Here is an 18,539-nt window from a genome sequence, read left to right as displayed (position 1 = left end):
TGATGATGGAGCTGATGGATGGTGGGAGCCCCACGGGCCCAGGGATGAGGGGGAATTTGGGAAGTGACCCCAACTCGTGGTGCAGCTCCTGGGGGAGGTGGTGCTTCTTGGGATCTTCTCTTTGCTTTTAGACAATCCAGGGGGATTCTCTGGGGTGGTATGTCCCTGGGAGAGGATTGCTGTGGGTGGTGGAGATGTTTAAAGGTCAGCAGGCATCATCCCCGTGAGTCAAGGACCTTGAAAAAGGGGAATCTCTTGTTCCTGACCTTTCTGCCAGGGAAGAGGCTGGGCTGCTGCAGGGCTGCTCCGGAGCTACAAACCCCACGGTTCCTACAAAACAGCAGCCCAGCACTCCCCAAACCTCCTGGGAACCCTCAGGATGGGGTCTGCCAGGCTGCTGCTTACACCCCAAATGTTGCAGAACATTTTCCAGAGCTCGGGCAGGTGGAGGCCCATCCACACCCAGCAGACACGGAGCCAGGTGGTGTAAAATGCTTTATCCCTGTGGAAGAGGTTTCCTTGGAAGCACCCAGAGCTCATTTTGGCAGCTGAGTTACTCAGGGCTGGGCTGGGCACAGCTCCCTCAGCACTGCTCAGCTCCAAGGAAGCTCAGCTGAGTTTTGGGACAAAGCCGCTGGAAGATGGAGAATTGATGAAGAATTGGTGGAGGGGTGCAGGGTCCCAGGAGCCAAACAGCTGCGGAGCAGCAGAGAAACACCCAAATATATTTAAATGAGACCGCTGACAAGAGGGGAGGCGTCATGGAACCTCGTGTGGGCTCGTTGGTGCCTCTGACCTGGGGGTAGAGCGTGACCGCATCCGGCACCGCTGCGCTGCCGGACCCCGCGCTGCACCCAAAATGCTGCTGAAACGGCCCTAAACCCTGCTGCCTGCACGGCCCCAGCTGCCCCAGAGCTGGGGGGAAGGGAAGGTGTGGAGAGCTCTGACCCCCAGGTAAATCAGCGCTGGGCACTGCGCTCCGCCGGGCGCTGGATGCGATGGCGTGGAAGCAGGGGGGTGGAACAACGGGAGGAGAGCGGGGCTGGGAATCCCCCTGGGCACGTGTTGCTGCCATCCTGAGCTTCCGTGCGCCACCTGGGCCTGGCTCAAGTGGGATTAAAATAATTTGGGGCTTTCTGGAGTTTTTACTCACCTTCAGCCGAGCGCGGATGCCTCGGGTTGACCCCTCGCTGCTCGGCTGAGGAGCAGCTCCTCGCAAGCCTTGATTTCAGCACTTTTCTTGAGAAAAAGCTGAAGTCCTGGGGGCTGCAGGCTCACAGAAGTTCCCTGAGACGCCAAAAAAAGCACATGTGGTGCCAGGCTCTCACCGGCTGCTCTCTCGAATCAGATTTCTCGATACCCAGCCGATATCGGCGCCTCCATCTCGCCGTACCCATCTCAGCACAGAAGCTGCTGCTGCTGGTAGTTGGATTTGGGGCTTATTTTGCAATTTCCTTTTGAGCAGCTCATTTCTCAGATCCTTATCTGCTGCTGCAGCAGCATCTCCTGCCCCACAGTAGGAAATGAGCCTTTTAAGAAGGGCAGTCCTTCGAGAAGGATATCTGGGGACAGGTTTGTTCAGTAAGGGAGGGGGAAAATTCCTGCAAGAAATGCTTTTTTGGCTTGGCACCGGTCAGGCTGTTTGGGTGAGTGGAATTCTGCAGGAGGTTGGTGGTTATCAGGAAAGCTTTTGATGAATTGGGCTCAGAAATGTGTCACAGAGGAAATGACAGGATCTGCTCCACAGGGTGGATAACGCCTTTGCTCTATCAATTTATCCATCAAATTGTCATGGCTGCTTTAATCACTGTCTCAAAGCCTCAGCTGAAGATCTCTCCCTATCAGCCGTTTATAAATAGGGAGTTTATAGCACTGAGGGAAGATTTAAAGTGCTTTTTTTTGCAAGTGGAAGCTCACAAAATGAACACCCCTCCCGCTATTTTTTACAAAATCAACACCCGTATTTTTTATCATAAATCCCTGGAGTGTTACTGCCAGAAGTCCCAAGCCAAGGGGCCCAGCCCCTTGGTGTTTTCTGATTTTCTGCCTTAAACCCTCTCAACTTCTACAGGATTGAAGCTCTCACAGCATTAAATCCGAGGTGTTTCAGACACAGAGGTGTTGGAGGGCCTCCGATATTTCTGTCTGGACCTTGTCTCACACCAGAGTCTCAAACCAACCCACGACCTTCCTCTGGTTACTTTCTCTATGGATTTTTTTTTTCCAGACTATAGTTATCTTTTTGGGGGGTTTTGGGGTTTTTTTGTGGATTAAAAAAAGGAAATAACGAACCGTGGGACAGGATTAAAGCAAGAAGAATAAATTTCAATTCTGTCGCCACGGTGGAGCCCAGAAGCTCCAGACAAGTCTCAGATATGACCGTGTATAAAGCCATTAATTCAGTGATAAGGGAGGGCCTGTGGCTCTGTGAGGGTGTGAGCCAGAGGGATTCTCACAGGGGGAGGGCTGGGATAAAATAAAAACCCTTTATTTCACATCTGCAGTGTCCAACCACCGCTTCCAAGTGCTGAGCCTGATCCTCAGCTCGTGTGGAGCAGCGTGAGGCTCAACAGGACCATTTTTGTGGGCTGCCACCAGGTCTTGCTGCCTCTCTGTGTCCCCCCCAGCACGTGGAGACGCCTCAGCAGGAGGATGCTCAACAGCGCTTGTGAGTGGTGAGTGCAACACCCCGGGGCACAGAGCCCTTCACAGCGTCCCTGGAACCATCCCAGGCCCGGCTGGATGGGGCTCTGAGCAACCTGGTCTGGCTGAAGATGTCCCTGCTCATGGCTGGGGGTGACCTTCAAAGGTCCCTTCCCACCCAACCCATTCCATAAATCCATAATTCCATAAATCCATAATTCCATAATATCTGTAACTTCTCTCTCTCCTCCATCACTACATTCCCCCGCTGGCAATGAGGCTTTTGAAAACCCTTCTGGGGACAGGCTCCCAAAAACGAGGGGCAAGGAACTCAAATCATTCTTGAAAACCAAGCCCCACATTTTGGGGCACATCCCCCCAAAGGACAAAAAAGCAAAACTGAAAGCTGCCAGCAAGCCCGGGCCTAAAACACGTCTTGAAGCGATGGGGGGATTGGAAAGAATTAGGTGATTTCAGGAGACAGAATATTTTTCTCTCGTTCAGCTGGATTCCTGCTGTCACATCAGCTGTCACCTTGGTGCTCCACGCTCTCCTCTTGCTGGCCCTTTACATCATGCTCAGCAGGAAAATTGGTAATTACTGCCTTGGTGGCTTTCCCTGGGGGATTCTTGTTTTGGGCACCGGGGTGGAGTGGGAAAGGGGCAGGGCAGGGCCGAGCTCGGGTCCAGGCTGGGGGTGAGCTGTGGGTGATGTGGGCGGTGGCAGTGAGGGCTGTACAACCTTGCATTGCTTCAAAACCATCTTCTTTTATTGCTCTTTTAGTAAAGTGCTGGGAAAATACCAAGAGTCAACTCACAGAGCATTAATTCAGATGAAGCTGCAGTTTGTAGCGGGAAATTCTTTCACACCAACTGCTGCTGACATTTGCACAAAGCCCAGCTCCTCTCGGGGTCAAAGGCATCCCAAACTTGCCAGAAGAGGCCTTGGCACCGTGATTTGTCACTGGGGCCTCTCCTGGTGGGACAAGAGGGCACTGGATCATCCCAGCAATTGAATTTATGGATATGTGCCTGCTCCAGTGCACAGCAGTAATCATTTCGGGGTGGACTGGTTTGCACTGGGGCTGCTGGAGTGGTTGTGGGGTGGGGTGTGCTGGGCACAGCCGGAGCCAGGGCTCACTCTCCTCTTGGTCACAGCCCAACATTCCCGTGGGATGCAGTCGAGCAGCAGCCCTGGGGAGCATCCCAGCCCTCATCCCGCCCCAGCTCCAGCCCCGTCACCGGGAGGGGACAAGGCACAGCAGCCCGGGGCACAACAGCCAGGGGCACAAAACCCAGCACCGGCCTGCGCAGGTAACGGGGTCCTGCAGTGCCAGGGCATTGTCCTGGCACAGGGATGGGAATTTTGGGTGGCTTTTGTGTGATGTCTCTTCCTTACGAGCTGTGAACAGCCCGGGGGTGGGAGCAAGGGGTGAGCAAAGGGCCAAGCAGGAGCAGGACTGTGCCCCTGCCTGTTGCCAGGGCTCCTGCCCAGCTGGGCTCTCCTTGCCCAGTTTCTCCCAGGGAAGTGAAGAGGGGAGGGATCACACGGTTTCATTTTGAATTTTCACTCCTGAGCACATTTTCTTTTTCCCCCCTGATCTTTTTTTTCCCTTTAACCCCCTGGGAAGTGCTGGGGCTGGTAAATGTCTCCTGTTTTTAAGGGAGCAGTGACACATCTTCAGAGACCTCGGAGGACTCGGACAGCTCTTCCTGCCCTCAGGTACCACAGACACAGAGCCTTTGCCAAAACAACCCCAGCCCATCTTTGTCCAGCTCCAGACCCCCAGAGCAGCTTCAGGAGGGGTAAATCCATCAAATCACATTGAAATGCCATAATTAAGGCTGGGAGCATTCCAGCATCCCCTATCCAGACGGAAGCATCCCTGGGCACATGAGGAAAATTAGGAAACAAATCTTCTCTGTGAGGGTGGGCAGGCCCTGGCACAGGGTGCCCAGAGCAGCTGTGGCCGCCCCTGGATCCCTGGAAGCGTCCAAGGCCAGGCTGGATGGGGCTTGGAGCACCCTGGGATGGTGGAAGGTGTCCCTGCCCATGGCAGGGGTGGAATCAGATGAGCTTTAAGGTCCTTCCCACCCAACCCATTCCATGATTCTCTGAACTGGTGCATGGGCCAAGGGCAAAGGCTCCTGGGTGGGTGCTGGGGCCTGACCTGGGGCTCATTTTGCTCCTGCAGGGCCCTGGCTCAGAGGAAAACATCAACTACACATCCCTGGTGTTCGTGGGGAAAGGCCAGGAGCCGGGCTCTGCCCAGGACTACGAGAACATGAAGACTGGGATGGATTATGTCAACGTGGACCCAAAGAAGAGGAAAATACTTTTCTGGCCCTTCTCCAGCCCCAGGGCATCCAAGGGTGTGGAGTACACCGAGGTGAAGCTGTGACACCCGGGTGAAGCTGTCACAGCACGGTGCTGCTGCTCAGAGGTGCCCAGAGCCCCCGGCAGCTGCACAGCTGGGACTGTGCCCCTCCCCTGGGGCACTGCCTGGCACGGGCTGCACCACTTGTACCGCTCTGAGCCGCAGGCACAATTTCCTTGGCGTTTTCCTTAAAGGCAGCACTGTTCCTGAGGGCTGCGGGGTGGTGCAGGAACCCTCAGAGGGTTCCTGAGCTCTCCACTTTTGTGCCATGGCCCTTTTTCCCTCGTTTCATGAAAGCAAATGGAACATCCCCCCCCAGCCTCTCAAAATGGGCTGCAGTTTGGAGAGGGAGATGCAGCGATCCTCCAAATACCCACTGAACTGGCTGGCAGCTCCTCTCAATGATGTTGCTTTGCTCATCAGCCTCAGAAAATCCTTTTAAATGCAGTTTTTCCACTGGCTTTTCCCTCACCACCCAGCAAGGATGATGTTCCCTGTCTCCCACCTTTTGCTTTTCCTGCTTTGTCCCTGCTCCAGGTGCTGGGGTCGGTCTCTCCCCCACCTGGGCAATGTCCCTGCTCCTCACTCTGCATTTTGTTATTTCAGATCTTTCAAGAAATAAACTTCCAGAGTGCCTGGGAATGGGAACTGTGCCCCAGTGGGAGTTCTGTGAGGGGGATGGAGCTGCTGCCTCCCAGCACAGCGCGCTGTCCTTAGGGCTGGAGCTGCCCCAAGTGCGTTTTAAATGGGCTCAGCCACGCTGTGATTTAATGAAATGTTGTGAGACGATTGGGGATCGATCACGGCAGGGGGAGCCAGGCACTCCTGGTTTCATGACCTTGGTGTGCAGATCTGGCCCAACTCAAAGGGCACGTGAAAGAAAATGTTCCAAAACCCCCGACAAGTCCTGGGTAACATTGGAAATCCCAGGAGAGGTGTGACTGTGGAACTGGAGGTGAGGCCGAAACCAGTCAGTGGAAGCTTCTGAGAAATCTCCTTCAAATGCCTGGCGATTAAAAAGTGAAAATATTGAAGATTTCAAAATATTTTACTCCTAATGTCTTATTTTTACAGCTTTAGCCTGTGCTAGTGGAAGGAATAACGCCCGTGGCTCGCAGGGAACTGGGAACCTTTGCTGGGACACTTGGACAACCATCAGCAGCTTTGGAGCTCGACTGCCAGAACAAAGGGATGCTCTTTCCTGCCTCATCCGTGATTTATTCCTGCACAAAACAGCTCCTTTGAGAAGGGCAGGGGCCAGGCTGGGACTGCACGGGAACCGAGTTCCCTGCTCTGTGAGCCCTGGGTGGTTTTGGGACCCTGATCGCTGCAAAATCAGCCCAAAGCAGCAGCAGCAGCAGCGTGAGAGCAGCTCTGCCTGGGACGCGGCAGATGTTGAACACGGGGGTTGGGGCTGGGAGGGGAAGTGGGCACGGAGGGGCAGGACGTGCCCGGCTGAGCTGGAGCGGGGCCAGGGCTGCTCGCAGCAGCTCCTCGGGGTGCCAGTGCCGCATTTGGGGCGCTCCAGCGGGCACAGCGGGTGCGGGACAGACGCGACTGCCCCGTCCCTGGCCCCGGGGTGGCAGCGGGGCAGTTCCGGGCCAGGGGAGCTCTGCCGTGCCCCGGGGCGTGGGACAGCTCTGTCCTCGCTGTCTGCTCGGCCAGCAAGGCCCCGAGGGTGCGAGAGGAGGAACTGGCGGGGATCTGGAGCAGATGGGGCCGCGTTGCCGTGCTCAGGCTGCTCTGCTGGCAGCTGGGGAACGCAAAGCTCGCGTCCCTCCAGGAGGATTTTGCGGGTGCAGCATCCCCTCTTCCCGAAGGATGCAGCATCCCCTTCCCGGAGGAGAGCAGCCAGAGGCTTCCCTAAACACGCGGGCGGTGGATGCTGTGGTCAGGCAGCGGCCGGAGGGGCTCTGTCCATCCCCCGATGGTCGCAGCGGACACGGCGCGTTCGGCAGCGAGGACAAGGCGGACAGCGACGCTTTTCTGGGTGAAACAGTGAGGTTTCTGCAAAGCGCGGTGCCACCAGGCGGGGAGGGCCGCGCTCTGCAGCGACAGAGCGGCCACCGCCGCAGCCTAGAGCGTGCCCGACTCCGTCACCCCCTCGTCGCAGGGCGGGTACGGCTCCCTGGCGCTGTCCCCGCGCAGGGGGACCCCGGCCTGGTGGCTGTGGCTCAGGATCGTGGTTTTCCTGCTGCACAGGCTCCCGGTGGAGTTGGGTCTGCGCAGCCCGGCCCGGCGGCGGCCCCGGCAGCCCCGGCAGCGCCCGGCGTTCTGCAGGAGGTGCCCGCTGAAGAACAGGTAGATCCAGGGGTTGCAGCAGCTGCTGAGGCTGGCCAGCAGCATGGTGATGCTGAAAGCCACGTCGGTGGACTCTGGCAAGGCGAGAGAGAGAGATGAAACGTCCCCAGGGGCTGGGCAGGGGCTCAGTGGGCAGCGGGCAGGACCCGGGGGCTCTCCTGGCTCCCATTCCCACTCCCATTCCCGCATTCCTTCGGGCAGGAGAGTTTGCAGAGCCAGGCTCTACACTTCAGGTGGGGGATGTTCTGCAGTGGGAACGTGCTGGAGCACATCCTCTGAGAGGTGAGACCCAGCCGCTTCTGGACTTTCCTTCAGCCCCTTTGCTGCCCAAAGCATCTCCCAGAGGACTTTCAATCTTGGGTGAAGTTCCTTCTACTGCTATGAAAGCTTGTGAAAATTTTCAGGAAAAAAAATTAACCAATGAACTCAGCAATCCCCTTCTGAAACCTCTGTAAATTCCCGCAGGAGAGGGAAGGCGCACATGGCAAAGATATCTTTGCACATCCCTGTGGATGATGGCCAGAAATCATCACTTTTTCTGGTGAAAGGAATGATTTACCTCTGAAATTTGTATTCCATAAACATTACTGGGGACAAAATCTGTAGCCCTACCCATGGTTTGGTTTTTTTTTTTTTTAAATCCCAAAATGACAGACAGCTCTGGTTTGTTACAAACCCAACCACATTCCTGGGGTTCCCAGGGCTCTGCACCCTCTTTGGGACCACCCCCCAACCCCCCCCCCACCACTCACCATCATCGGGAGCATCTTCGTCCCACACTGACCACATCTGCACGCTGAAGAAGGGCGCCCAGCAGGTGACATAGGCGGCCACGATGACGAAGGTCATCTTCACGGTGCGGATCTTGGCGCGGGAGATGGTGCGCACGCTGCTCACCCGCGAGGGCTGCCCGCCCTTCCCCGCGGGGCCGGGGGCAGCAGCGGCGGCTGCCGCGGGTCCCCCCGCGCCAAGGGCACCGCTCTGGGTCTTACCCTTGAGGTTCTTGCAGATCTCGTGGCAGATGAGGCTGTAGCAGACGCTGAGGACGCCCACGGGCAGCACGAAGATGCACAGCGTGGTCCAGGTGATGTAGGCGCGCGCTCCCCACGGGTACCCGAAATCCGCCCAGCAGTCCAGCACCCCCGAGCCCGGGCGCACCTCCCGCAGCGAGAAGATGAACACCTGGGGCAAGCTGAGCAGGCAGCTGAGCAGCCAGGTGGCCCCGATCATGGTGTAGGCCTGGCGGCTGGGCTGCTGCAGCGACTGCAGCGGGTGGCACACGGCCAGGTAGCGGTCCAGGGTCATCACCATGAGCATGTAGGTGGAGGCGAACATGCTGAGCACCTGCAGGTACTTGATGGCCCTGCAGAGCGCGTCGGGCCCCAGGAAGCGGTAGGTGACCTTCCAGAGGAGCTGCGGCAGCACCTGGAACAGGGCCACGCCCAGGTCGGTCAGCCCCAGGTGCAGGATGAAGAGGTGCATGCGGCTCATCTTCCTCCTCAGCCGGTACATGGCCAGCAGCACGCCCAGGTTGCCCACGGTGGCCACAGCCAGGATGGTGCCCAGCACCCCGACCTCGGCCTTGGCCAGCTCCTCATCCCGGGTGTGCAGCAGCGTCAGGTTGGGGTCCCCTGCCAGGCTCAGATGCCCCTGGCTGTGCCCAGGCGGGCTCTGGTGAGAGCTGTTCCAGCCCCAGCCTGGCTCCATCCCTCCAGGAGGCTCTGCACGAGAACAAGCAGGTCCAGTGCTTGTCTCTGACGTCCTGTTGTCCCCTTCCCTGTGTCCCCAGGGCTGCCCCTGAGCTCCAGCTCCTCTGCCCCTGGCTGGGGGCTGGATGTGCCTCCTCCCGCGGTCCCCAACCCCAGGGCAGGCTGTCACCTGTCTGCACCACACTCACCCTGAGCTAAGCAATTCCCTCTCTGCCTGGGCTGAAAATATCCCTGTGGAGCAGAGAGGTGCAAGAGCCCCTGGTTCAGAACTTGATACTTCTCTGCACTAAAGCCTCCCAACTCCCCTTTTCTCCCTGCACTGCTCGCTTTGTGCATCCCCTTTCACCCCTGCGCAGGTAAATCCGAAGGGAAAGAGAAGTTCTTCTTAAAAGCAGCAGAAAACCCTACAGAGGCTGCATCGCTTTGGCTTTTTCATCCCAGGAAGAGCAGCCAGGTGAGCGTGTCCCAGCCCCGTCTCCACGGGGAGCGCTGGCGGCTCTCGGTGTCCCCGTGTGCGAGCAGTGGCCCCGGGATGGGTTTTATACCCCGGCAGGTCCCTCCCCGGTGTCCCCGTGTGTGAGCACCGGCCCCGGGCTGGGTTTTGTACCCTGGTTTTATCCCTCCCCGCCGGCCCCGGGATGAGTTTTGTACCCTGGTTTCATCCCTCCCCGCCGGCCCCGGGCTGGGTTTTGTACCCTGGTTTCATCCCTCCCCGCCGGCCCCGGGCTGGGTTTTGTACCCTGGTTTCATCCCTCCCCGCCGGCCCCGGGATGAGTTTTGTACCCTGGTTTCATCCCTCCCTGCTGGCCCCGGGCTGGGTTTTGTACCCTGGTTTCATCCCTCCCCGCCGGCCCCGGCTCTGCCGCCGAGCGCTGCTCCGGGCAGGTGAGCGCTGATCCCCTCCGGAGCTCTCCCTTCCCTGGGTTTGGCAGGGGGATTTTACCAAATGGGATTCCCAAAGGATGGGAATGCGCTTGTCCCCCGTGTCCCCTCCTCTGCTGGGGACAGTCTGCCCTTGGTTTGCAGCGTCCCTGCCAGTCAGACTCCTCGGATCTCTGCCCTGGGCTTCTCCTGCTGGGCTCTCTCTGTCCCAGTGCCTGGGGACGAGGGGATGCAGGTCCCCCACAGCAGGAGCCAGGCATCCTCCGGTTCGTGCAGCTGAGCCCCAGCCCCGCAGCAAAGTCGCTGCAAATGTCATTTATCGGCACCATTTATCGGCCGGGGCTGCCTCCTTTGATCCGCTGTCCCTTCCCTCCTCTGTGGGAACGGGATGGGGATTGTCCTGAGACACGGCAGAAGCCTCAGCCTGGCTGCTGAGGCCTCACCTAAATTCTGTTCTTTTCCTCCACCTGACAGAAAACCACCCCGAAGCTGGGGAGTCAGGTTCTGCCCAGCCACGGCTCACCAGCATTTGCCCCATTTTTTTTCCAAAACCTGGAAAAAAATCCATGGGAAAGGGAAAGCTGATGGGGAGAATGGAACTGGAGATGTCCCAGATTGTGTGTAAGGCTGGGTGTGGGCCGGGGGAAGGGGGCCGGGCAGTGGGATGAGGGAACTGCAAATGGCATAAAAAATTGGATATTTTTTTTTTTTTTTTCCCATGGGGAAATGGGGAATTATTTTTCCCACGGGGAGTTTTCCAGTGGAGAAAATCCAGGTGAGTCTGGAGCTGAAAAGCTCTTGGATCGCACCTTCCTGAGATTTTGGGCACCTCCTCATGTTCCCTGCCCACCTTTTTTGGGGCCTCCAGTGTCCCTTCCCACAGGGGTGTGATTGCCAAGCATTTTCAGCCTCCGTGCCCAAACACCCCAGTGTGAGTGTGTGTGCACATGATTCCACTTCTGCCTGGCAACATCCAGGCCTTGTTTGCCCTGCTGGCTGCTGAATTATGGCAAGAAGAAGTGAAACCCATCCATTTTCAGCCTTTTTTCCCCTTTTTCTGTGAGGAAAAGATGACAGCAGTGAACCAAAAATCACCTGACGTGGGCTTTGTCCCTCCTGTTGTGTGCTGGACATGGCTCTGCTTCTCTGGCTCCCTGGCTGCTGATATTCCACTGAAATTCCCTGTTAAAAAAAGCTGTTATTTGCTGAATAAATTTGCAGATAACCTCTAATAACTCTAAATGAGCTCAGTTTGTGTCTAATTAAAAGACATTCATCCTTATGAGGCCCTATGGATATAAAGTGCCCAGAGAGTGCCTGGTGGAGGTGCTGTGGGTAGGAAGGGTTTTGGTGGATAATGTAATTTTCTGTGTTTGTGATCAGCTGTCTGATTTTCAGGAAGATTAATAGAGGGCAGTGCAAAAAAACCCCAAACCTTACAAAGCAATGAAAAGCTGAGATGAAGGCAGGGATGGAAGGGCAGAGAGAAAGAAGCACTGGGGGGGTTTTGAGGGCAAAGTTGGCTTTTTCTGGCAGCATTTTGATTTGGGAGCAACTCCCTTGGAGTCAGAGCTTTTACTCCAGGTTTCCCTGAGTTCGGTTACAAGGAGAATTCTTTCCTGAAGCTGCTTACAGGAAAATGGGGTTAATTCACGAATAAAAAAAAATCACCCTTGGAACACAGAAATTCAATTTTCTTTAGGGGCAGCGATGTCATCACAGGAGAGAATTTTTATTTTTTCTTTTTTAGCAGATGGAATGGAAAATAAACTCATTTTCATTCGTGGGTTTGCTGAACATTTTGAAGCACCACCGGCAGTTCCAGGTCTTCAGCAACACCAGGGCTGGGATTCCCAGCATGGAATTCCTGCCTGAGGAAGGCGCTGGGTTGTTCAGTGCTCCGGGAGTTTCAGGTGAGTAATGGCCCAGCAGTGCTGGGCAGCCCAGTCTGGTCCCAGTTTGGGCTGTTCCCCCTACGCCAGGCCTTGGGAGCAGAGCCTGGAGGAGCTGTGGGATGAGGAAAACCCTGCAGGTTTTTAGCAATGCATTTTTTGTGTCCGGGAAGGGCACCTGGGTGGGGTTGGGGTGACTTTCAGCACCCTGTGCTCCCGGACTGCTGCAGGGTGAGCCCTGAAATGGGATGAAAACTGCTGTGACCCCTCCCTTCCCCCTGGGAGAGGCTCAGGGACCACAGCTCTGCGTTTCTGAGCTCCTAAATTCGGTTTGTCAGGGTAGCCCTGCATCACTCCGCTCCTTTCGGGCAGCTCTGCATCAGCACACCCCAAGGCAGAGCACGGGAAACGCTGTTCCCCTACAGCTGCCAGCCTGTGCTCGTTCTGGGCAGCACGGGCAGAGGTTTCGTGATTGCAAAATCGTTTGGCATGGCACCTGGGGGCTTTGTTTTGTGGGCAGCTTGCTGGTTAAATAAATAAAACGTGCTGGCTCGGGTTTATGTGCTGCTCTGGCCGCCTTCTCAACACAAATATTTCATTTGTGGTATGTGATGCTGTTAAATTTTATTGCTGACAGCACGGAGCAGGCTTGGTCTGTCTTTAGCATTTAATCACTGAAATGTTTTCTGTGGTTCGGGTCAGGAAAAGCCAGATTTGGTTCATTTTGTGCTGGTTCAGATGCCATAAAATTAATGGTGTTGCAACTGCTTTAGAGCATCTTGGGGTTGTCTCCTTGGAAAGGCTGAGGGCGGTAATGAGGGCTGGGAATTCCTGGTATCTCCTGTTGTATTAAATGCCAGCTCTCTGTCCAAATGAAGCCATGAATGAGCTCCCCCTCCTCCTCCTGAAAATATAAACTGCTGAGACTCCAAAGCCCAACGTGCTCTTGCTGTTGACCTGTCTTTTGTCCATTTTTTTCCTCAAGTTTGGACAATTTGGGTGCTGAAAAATTGATGTAATTTGATTTTTTTATTTTTTTTTTTTTGTGGCTTGCCATGTCTGTGAAGGGTTCTCAGGAAAGTCACTTTGTGGTGTCTGTCTGGGGGAAACAAATTTCCCTGCAGGGTGGGCGTGGAGCAGAGGATGTGAGTGCACCTCTAATTGGGAGTGCAAAAGGATTCAAAACAGTCCTGGTCCCTTCTAAAACCTCATGAAATGCCCCCAAAATGGTAAACTCTCTCTAAATGTTCACCTAGGACTGAAGAGGAGCTTCCATCACTTAAAACCAGAAGTGAAACCTTTTCCAACCTCACCTTTTCCAACCTCGCCTTTTCTTCCTCCTGTTCCCTCATTCAGATTTGGTTTTTTTCCACTTAATTAAAACACCTGCTCCTGATTAATATTAGAGAGCCTGTGTGGGTGCATAACTACATCTGCTGAGCACATGGGGAGTGCCCCAGAGCGGTGCCTGCCGGGGACTCTGCTGGGCAGAAGGAGAATTTTCATGGAAAATCCATGGGAAGCTGTGAAAATTGGCAAGCAGAACAACAAAAGCTGACAGGGTTGTGCCAAAGAGCTGCATTTTAAAGGATCAGGCCTTAAAATGTGGCCTTGAACATCAGCTTGGGGGGCTGAGCTGGAGGGGCTGCGTCCAAGTTGGGAATTCAAAGCATCCCTCCCTTCATCCTGCCTGCTGCTCCTGGTGTTCCTGATGTTTGGGACAGCCCTGGCCACTCAAACACCGCAAATCTCCCCAAAGCATCCCCAGAATCACAGGTGAAACCCCATAGAGGCCACTGACCCCACAGCAGTGGGGTTTGGAGCCTCCTGTCCCCAGCACGGTCTGTGATGATCCAGAAAAGCCTCCCAGGCTGGTAAAGAGCACCAGGAGCTTTGTGTTGAATAAAACAAATCCAATCCCGGGCTGTTATTGCAGCTGATAACTCCAGTAGAGTTTACTTTCCCCTTCTTGTTCTGCTGTGTCTTTTCATTTTGACCTGCATGGGTGGGAACCTGCTTAAGCACAGGCAGCTGCCAGAGGAAAAATTGAAGCTACAGGCGTTCAAGATAGCGAATTACTTGTTTATCATCCCTGAGCTCTCCCTGTTGGTTTCCTTGTATAGCCGGGGATGTTTAAAGACTTTGGTAGCTGTGAAATGCTTCCATTTCCTCCCCTGCTCCCTCATGTCCTTTCGCTGTTACCGTCATTAGCATTTAAAAACCAGACGCTGCCGGAGCTTTACAACCTTAAAATCAATAATGAAAATAAATAAATAAAAAGAGAGCAACAACCGAAATTACATTTCAAGGCTGGAAACGAATGGCTTTTTCCTGTGCTCTGCTGTGGGGGAACTGTGTGTGTGTGTGTGTTAGCTGTGGTGTGGACAGACGGAGGGGAAAGAAGGATCCACCTGGGACAGAATTCCCACCCAGGTCGCAGTGACAACGTGACCAGGCTGGGAAAGATGGTTAGGTCCTGTAAATTGCTTTATGCAGTGAAAATCTGATCTGTGCATGAGATTTCCAGGCCCTACAGCCTGGAGAGATGGGTTGGGTTGTGATATTTTTAGTAAATCCTTGCTAGGAAATTTGTTGGTGGCAGGGAGGGCTCCCTGGTCCTGAGTGTGGGGATGAGTTTGGCAGAGCTGAGCTCCACGGGCAGCTCAGGGCAGGGTGGGAGCTTGGGATGCTTCAGGGATCAGCACCTGCAGCTGGAATTGGGGCTGGAGTAATCCCACTGGGCACTGGGATGCTGGAGGGCTCTGGAGTGGGAGGGGAACCTCCCTCCCTTTGTGCAGACAAAGGAGGGCACAGGATTTAAAATACGGATAAATTGAATATCTCAGTACGGGGGGAAGTGGATAAGAGCCTTGCCATGACCTCAGCTCCGCTCTGCCTCCCCTTCCCCTCCCTGTCTGATGGAAATTCTGCGGTTATTCAGAGCCCGTCACCCTCCAGGTGGGAGAGGCATCAATCAGGGCGGGGAGGGGAGAGGAGCAGCTGCTTGGGGCAGTGCATTAGAAAATGATGAATCGTGGGGAAAACGTCGGCAGGAATCTGAACTCGCCCTGCTGCAGCAAAGTTCAAGGCTCGGTGATGAGAGGTTGTTCTCGCCTGCTTGAGGGTCGAGCCCAGAGGAAACAGCAACACTTGGCTGGGGTTGTGCAGCTCCCTGGTGAGGGCGTTGAATAATCGAAACACTGAGAATTCCTTGCCTGCCCTGATATTTTCACCCTGAAAGCCTTCGGAGCGCCAAGCCAAGGGACTTTAGGATGCTGAGAGACAAAATCCCAGAATCACGGCCTGGTCACTGAAGTGCTGCTTCCCTTCAGCTGTTTGAGCAACTCCTTTGCTTTCCTTGCCACCTTTTTTTCTGTAGAGAACAGCACAAAACGAGCCCAATTAACGCTCATTATTGCAGTTTAGCTCGCCGTGCTCAACAGACAAGAAGCGCCAGCGGAATTGTACCTTCAGCTCGCACGAAATGTGTCGGGTGGTTTTTTTTTTTCCTCCCCATCAGAGTGTGTGAAAATCTCCTTGGAAACAGAGCCCTGATGCTCTGTCTGCTGCCTGGGCTGCGCTCCTGCAAGCGAAGCAGAAAGCGGAGCCGGCTCTGCTCAGGAAATGCCCGCGGGCAGGAGGTGCTGGCAGAGGGGATGGAGCTGTGGCACCGGGATGTTCCCTGGGTTCGGCTCTGCGGTCCCGGCTGTCCCGGGCTCGTTCCCGTGCCCTGAGGATGCTGCCGTGGCGGGGATTGCCGGGCAGAGGCCCCAGGTGTGGGGGCTGGGGAGCAGCACAGCTCTGCACCCCGAGATCTGTTCCGGGGGAGCAGATCTCGCTGGAGGGAACCGGGAGCTGCAGCCCTCTGGACAACGCCAGTGGTTTTGGTGAGAGGTGACACCTCCCCAAAAGCCCTCCGCTGCCCACCAACCTGCAGTGCCAAGGTTTTGTTTGGAAATGGGCACCAGCTCGCAGATCGTGCAGGAGCGTGGGGAGCCCTTCCCCGCTCCCATCCAACCCCACACTCCCTCCTTGCCCTTTGGGGAGGACGAGAGGAGTTAATCCTCAATCTGCTCCCATCTGCGCTCGCTGGCAGGCGGACCGAGCGGACGGGAGCCTTCGGGAGGGCAGTTAATGCTCCTTAATCCCCTGCCAGGGTGAGGTGTTCGAGGAGAAGGTGACAAAGCGCCGCGGCGGCACAGCGCGTCCTGCGGCAGCCCGGAGCGCGCCCGGGAAAGGGAAGGGGCGGGAGCGTGTGGGACCAGCTCTGGGGGATGGATTCCACCCCTGGGAGCGCAGGGCTCCCACCTCTGCTGCCCCTGCCCTGCCCTGGGCGGACTAAAGTCCCCCTGGACGCCATCCCCAGGATGTGGGATGCGGAACGGACTCTGCTGCGGTGGGAATTTGGGAGTATTCCCGCTAATGTCGGTGAGACAGGCGGGGTTGTTCCTCACCCAACTCGGGTGCGTGCTCCAGTGCTCAGGGAGCTCAGCTCTGTGGGAAATCAGGTTTAAAATTTCCAACAGCTGACTATTCTTCTGCATCTCGACTTTTAACTTTTCCTTATGAAGTTCAGTGTCTGATTTCTTTCGGGAAGAGCTGGTGATTTTGGTTACAAAGCAGGCAGACTGTCCATCTGCCTCCAAAGAGCCTCTTGCAGACCAGGATTTCTCAGCTGGGAGAAGAGGGAATGGTGGCTTTGATGGCAAAGCCGATGGTCAAGAGCTCTGATAGAAGCAAACCCTTTCACTGCATCCTCATTCCGAGCAGCGCGGAAGAGGAGGGGTTCTGCCCCCTCCTCAAAATCTGATTTTAAGGACCTGGCTCGGTGCCTCTGAGTGCCTGATAACGCTGAACCGAGGGGAGCACAACACCGATTTTCCGGGCAGTTTATAGACGGAGGGGATTATTTTAGCCAAAGGCTGGATTAGGCTGTGGCAGTCGGTTCTGTGCCTCCAAAAAAATCGTTTAACATCGGCAGACAATGGCTTTGTCTCTCGCTTCCCGCACGCGCCGTGTTAATTGCTGAGCATCTCTCAGAGCGATTTCCATGCACAACACATCCGAGAGGCCGCGGGGGTGCGTTTAGCACTGCTGCAAATGGGAATTGTTGCCCCGTGTCGCAGGAAAATGGCATTTTGGAGCCTGCCGAGCGCACGGTTCTGTCACCTGTAGCTCAGCGGGGCTGGGGACCCGCATTTCTGGCTGCAATGGATCATCCCTCCCTCACCCCAGCCGCAGGCTGAGCCCATGGATTCCTCCACTGGTGTCTGGAAAAGGGACAAAATTAACACGCAGGGGGTTTTGTCTTTGGGGTTTCTGTGTGGACAGGAGGATGTGGGGGTTGCTGTGGCACCAACAAAACCGTGGCATCTGCGGCCTGGGTTCCTCCTGGAGGGGGGACTCCGGGAAGTCACAGCCTGGTTTAGGTGGGGTAGGAGGGACAGATGCTTGCGAGCTTGTGCCTTGAGGTTTTAGTTGTGTTTGAGGTTCTACACAGGCTTTTTGGCAAAGAAACAACAAAAAAAGCCTCAAATCCCCAAAAACTCAGGGAGCCCATGCTCTGATCATAGTCCTGTTCTCAAATCAGGTGTGGTTCTGCCTTGGCCCATTCAAATCTCTGTTTTTAGTGGATATTCTGTGCCTGGTTCTATCTGGGGAGCTCTGCCCTTCCTAACGAGCACCAAAGAGCTCAGTCCCGAGCCTGGGACACCACCCGGAGCTGCTGCCCTTCCTCGCAGATGATTCCCATCAATCCAGGGCATCAAATCCCACCCTGAGGCTTAATGAAGGCCGTTCCTGTCACACCGAGGTGAGAGCCAGCCCTGCCCCGGTGAGGGGCAGATTTACAGCTCAGTGTTGGATTAAGATGAGATGTGAAAATCGCTGCTAAACCCCTCGTGTGCAGCCAAGTGAGGCTCGAGTGGCCCCGATGCCCCCCCAGCTCCTCCTGTTGGCCTCGATGGGGAGACTTAAAAATAATTAAATTAATTCTCAAATCCTCAAAAGCTAATTGGGACAGGATTATCCCAGGAGGAAACCAGAGACGGTGGGGACAAGGGACCATTCCCTGAAGCGACCTGCACTGGGCGATGAGCCAGGTGCTGTTTTCCCTCCTGCTGATTTGGGAGGAACAGAACCCAGGGTGGGGGCTCAGAGATCCCTGGGCTCCTCTGATCACCTCTTGGGAAACTCGGCCTCGAGACACCTTTGCCAGGTGTCTCAGCCACAGCTGGAGGTGCAGAGCAGCTTTTTGGGGGGAATCATAAGGAATCATTATCGCGTATTTTCAGAGAAGCTGCGGCTGCCCCATCCCTGGGAGTGCCCAAGGCCAGGTCGGACAATCTGGGATAGTGGAAGGTGTCCCTGCCTGCAGCAAGGGGTGGAATGAGATGGGCTTTAAGGTCCCTTCCAACCCAAACCATTCTGGAATTCTGTAATTCTATAATGCTCTGGGTTTTCTGCAGCATCTGTTGGTATCTGACCTAATCTGTGTCTAATTTTGCAAATGTTCATTTATCCAAGTGTTGGAGCAATCCCCCTGCCTTTATCAGGAGCCAGCACAGCCTTCTGCTCCTCCAGGGATAATTCTGGCATTCCTGAACCGTTCCCTGCAGGGAGCCACCACTTCTCTTCCCATCCACCCCGCTTAAAAAGCCACATCCAGGATATCAGAGCACGAGGATTTGCTTGGGAAGTTAAAGGTCCCCAGAGCCCTGAGCAACCCCATCCAGC

General features: G+C 55.4%; 2 protein-coding genes across 2 annotated transcripts; one reads left to right on the top strand and one right to left on the bottom strand.

The window, feature by feature from the left end:
- Positions 1 to 430: 430 nt before the first annotated feature.
- Positions 431 to 5,919, top strand: RHEX (regulator of hemoglobinization and erythroid cell expansion). The gene is made up of 6 exons (XM_039565508.1): positions 431 to 954; positions 2,505 to 2,675; positions 3,148 to 3,236; positions 3,801 to 3,956; positions 4,307 to 4,365; positions 4,838 to 5,919. Exons 2-6 carry the CDS (start codon positions 2,653 to 2,655, stop codon positions 5,042 to 5,044), a joined length of 534 nt encoding a protein of 177 aa, XP_039421442.1. The 5' UTR covers positions 431 to 954; positions 2,505 to 2,652; the 3' UTR covers positions 5,045 to 5,919.
- Positions 5,920 to 6,049: 130 nt separating this feature from the next.
- Positions 6,050 to 9,527, bottom strand: AVPR1B (arginine vasopressin receptor 1B). Its single transcript, XM_039565507.1, has 3 exons — positions 9,439 to 9,527; positions 8,074 to 9,042; positions 6,050 to 7,395 (listed from the first exon to the last, which is right to left on the bottom strand). The coding sequence occupies exons 2-3, from the start codon at positions 9,026 to 9,028 to the stop codon at positions 7,097 to 7,099; spliced, it is 1,254 nt and encodes a 417-aa protein (XP_039421441.1). The 5' UTR covers positions 9,029 to 9,042; positions 9,439 to 9,527; the 3' UTR covers positions 6,050 to 7,096.
- Positions 9,528 to 18,539: the final 9,012 nt, after the last annotated feature.

This window comes from Corvus cornix, chromosome 26 (assembly GCF_000738735.6).
Source record: "Corvus cornix cornix isolate S_Up_H32 chromosome 26, ASM73873v5, whole genome shotgun sequence".
Taxonomy (NCBI): Eukaryota; Metazoa; Chordata; class Aves; order Passeriformes; family Corvidae; genus Corvus; species Corvus cornix.
The sequence above is the reverse complement of the archived record's forward strand: the minus strand, read 5'-3'. Positions and strand labels throughout refer to the sequence as shown.

Excerpts from the sequence above, each read along its gene's own strand:
- RHEX (XM_039565508.1), top strand. The coding sequence starts at position 2,653 with ATGCTCAACAGCGCTTGTGAGTG. Across the intron at positions 3,237-3,800 it reads CATGCTCAGCAGGAAAATTG|CCCAACATTCCCGTGGGATG; the intron begins GTAATTACTGCC and ends TCTTGGTCACAG. Across the intron at positions 4,366-4,837 it reads ACAGCTCTTCCTGCCCTCAG|GGCCCTGGCTCAGAGGAAAA; the intron begins GTACCACAGACA and ends TTGCTCCTGCAG.
- AVPR1B (XM_039565507.1), bottom strand. The coding sequence starts at position 9,028 with ATGGAGCCAGGCTGGGGCTGGAACAGCTCTCACCAGAGCCCGCCTGGG. Across the intron at positions 7,396-8,073 it reads CGAAGATGCTCCCGATGATG|AGTCCACCGACGTGGCTTTC; the intron begins GTGAGTGGTGGG and ends TCGCCTTGCCAG.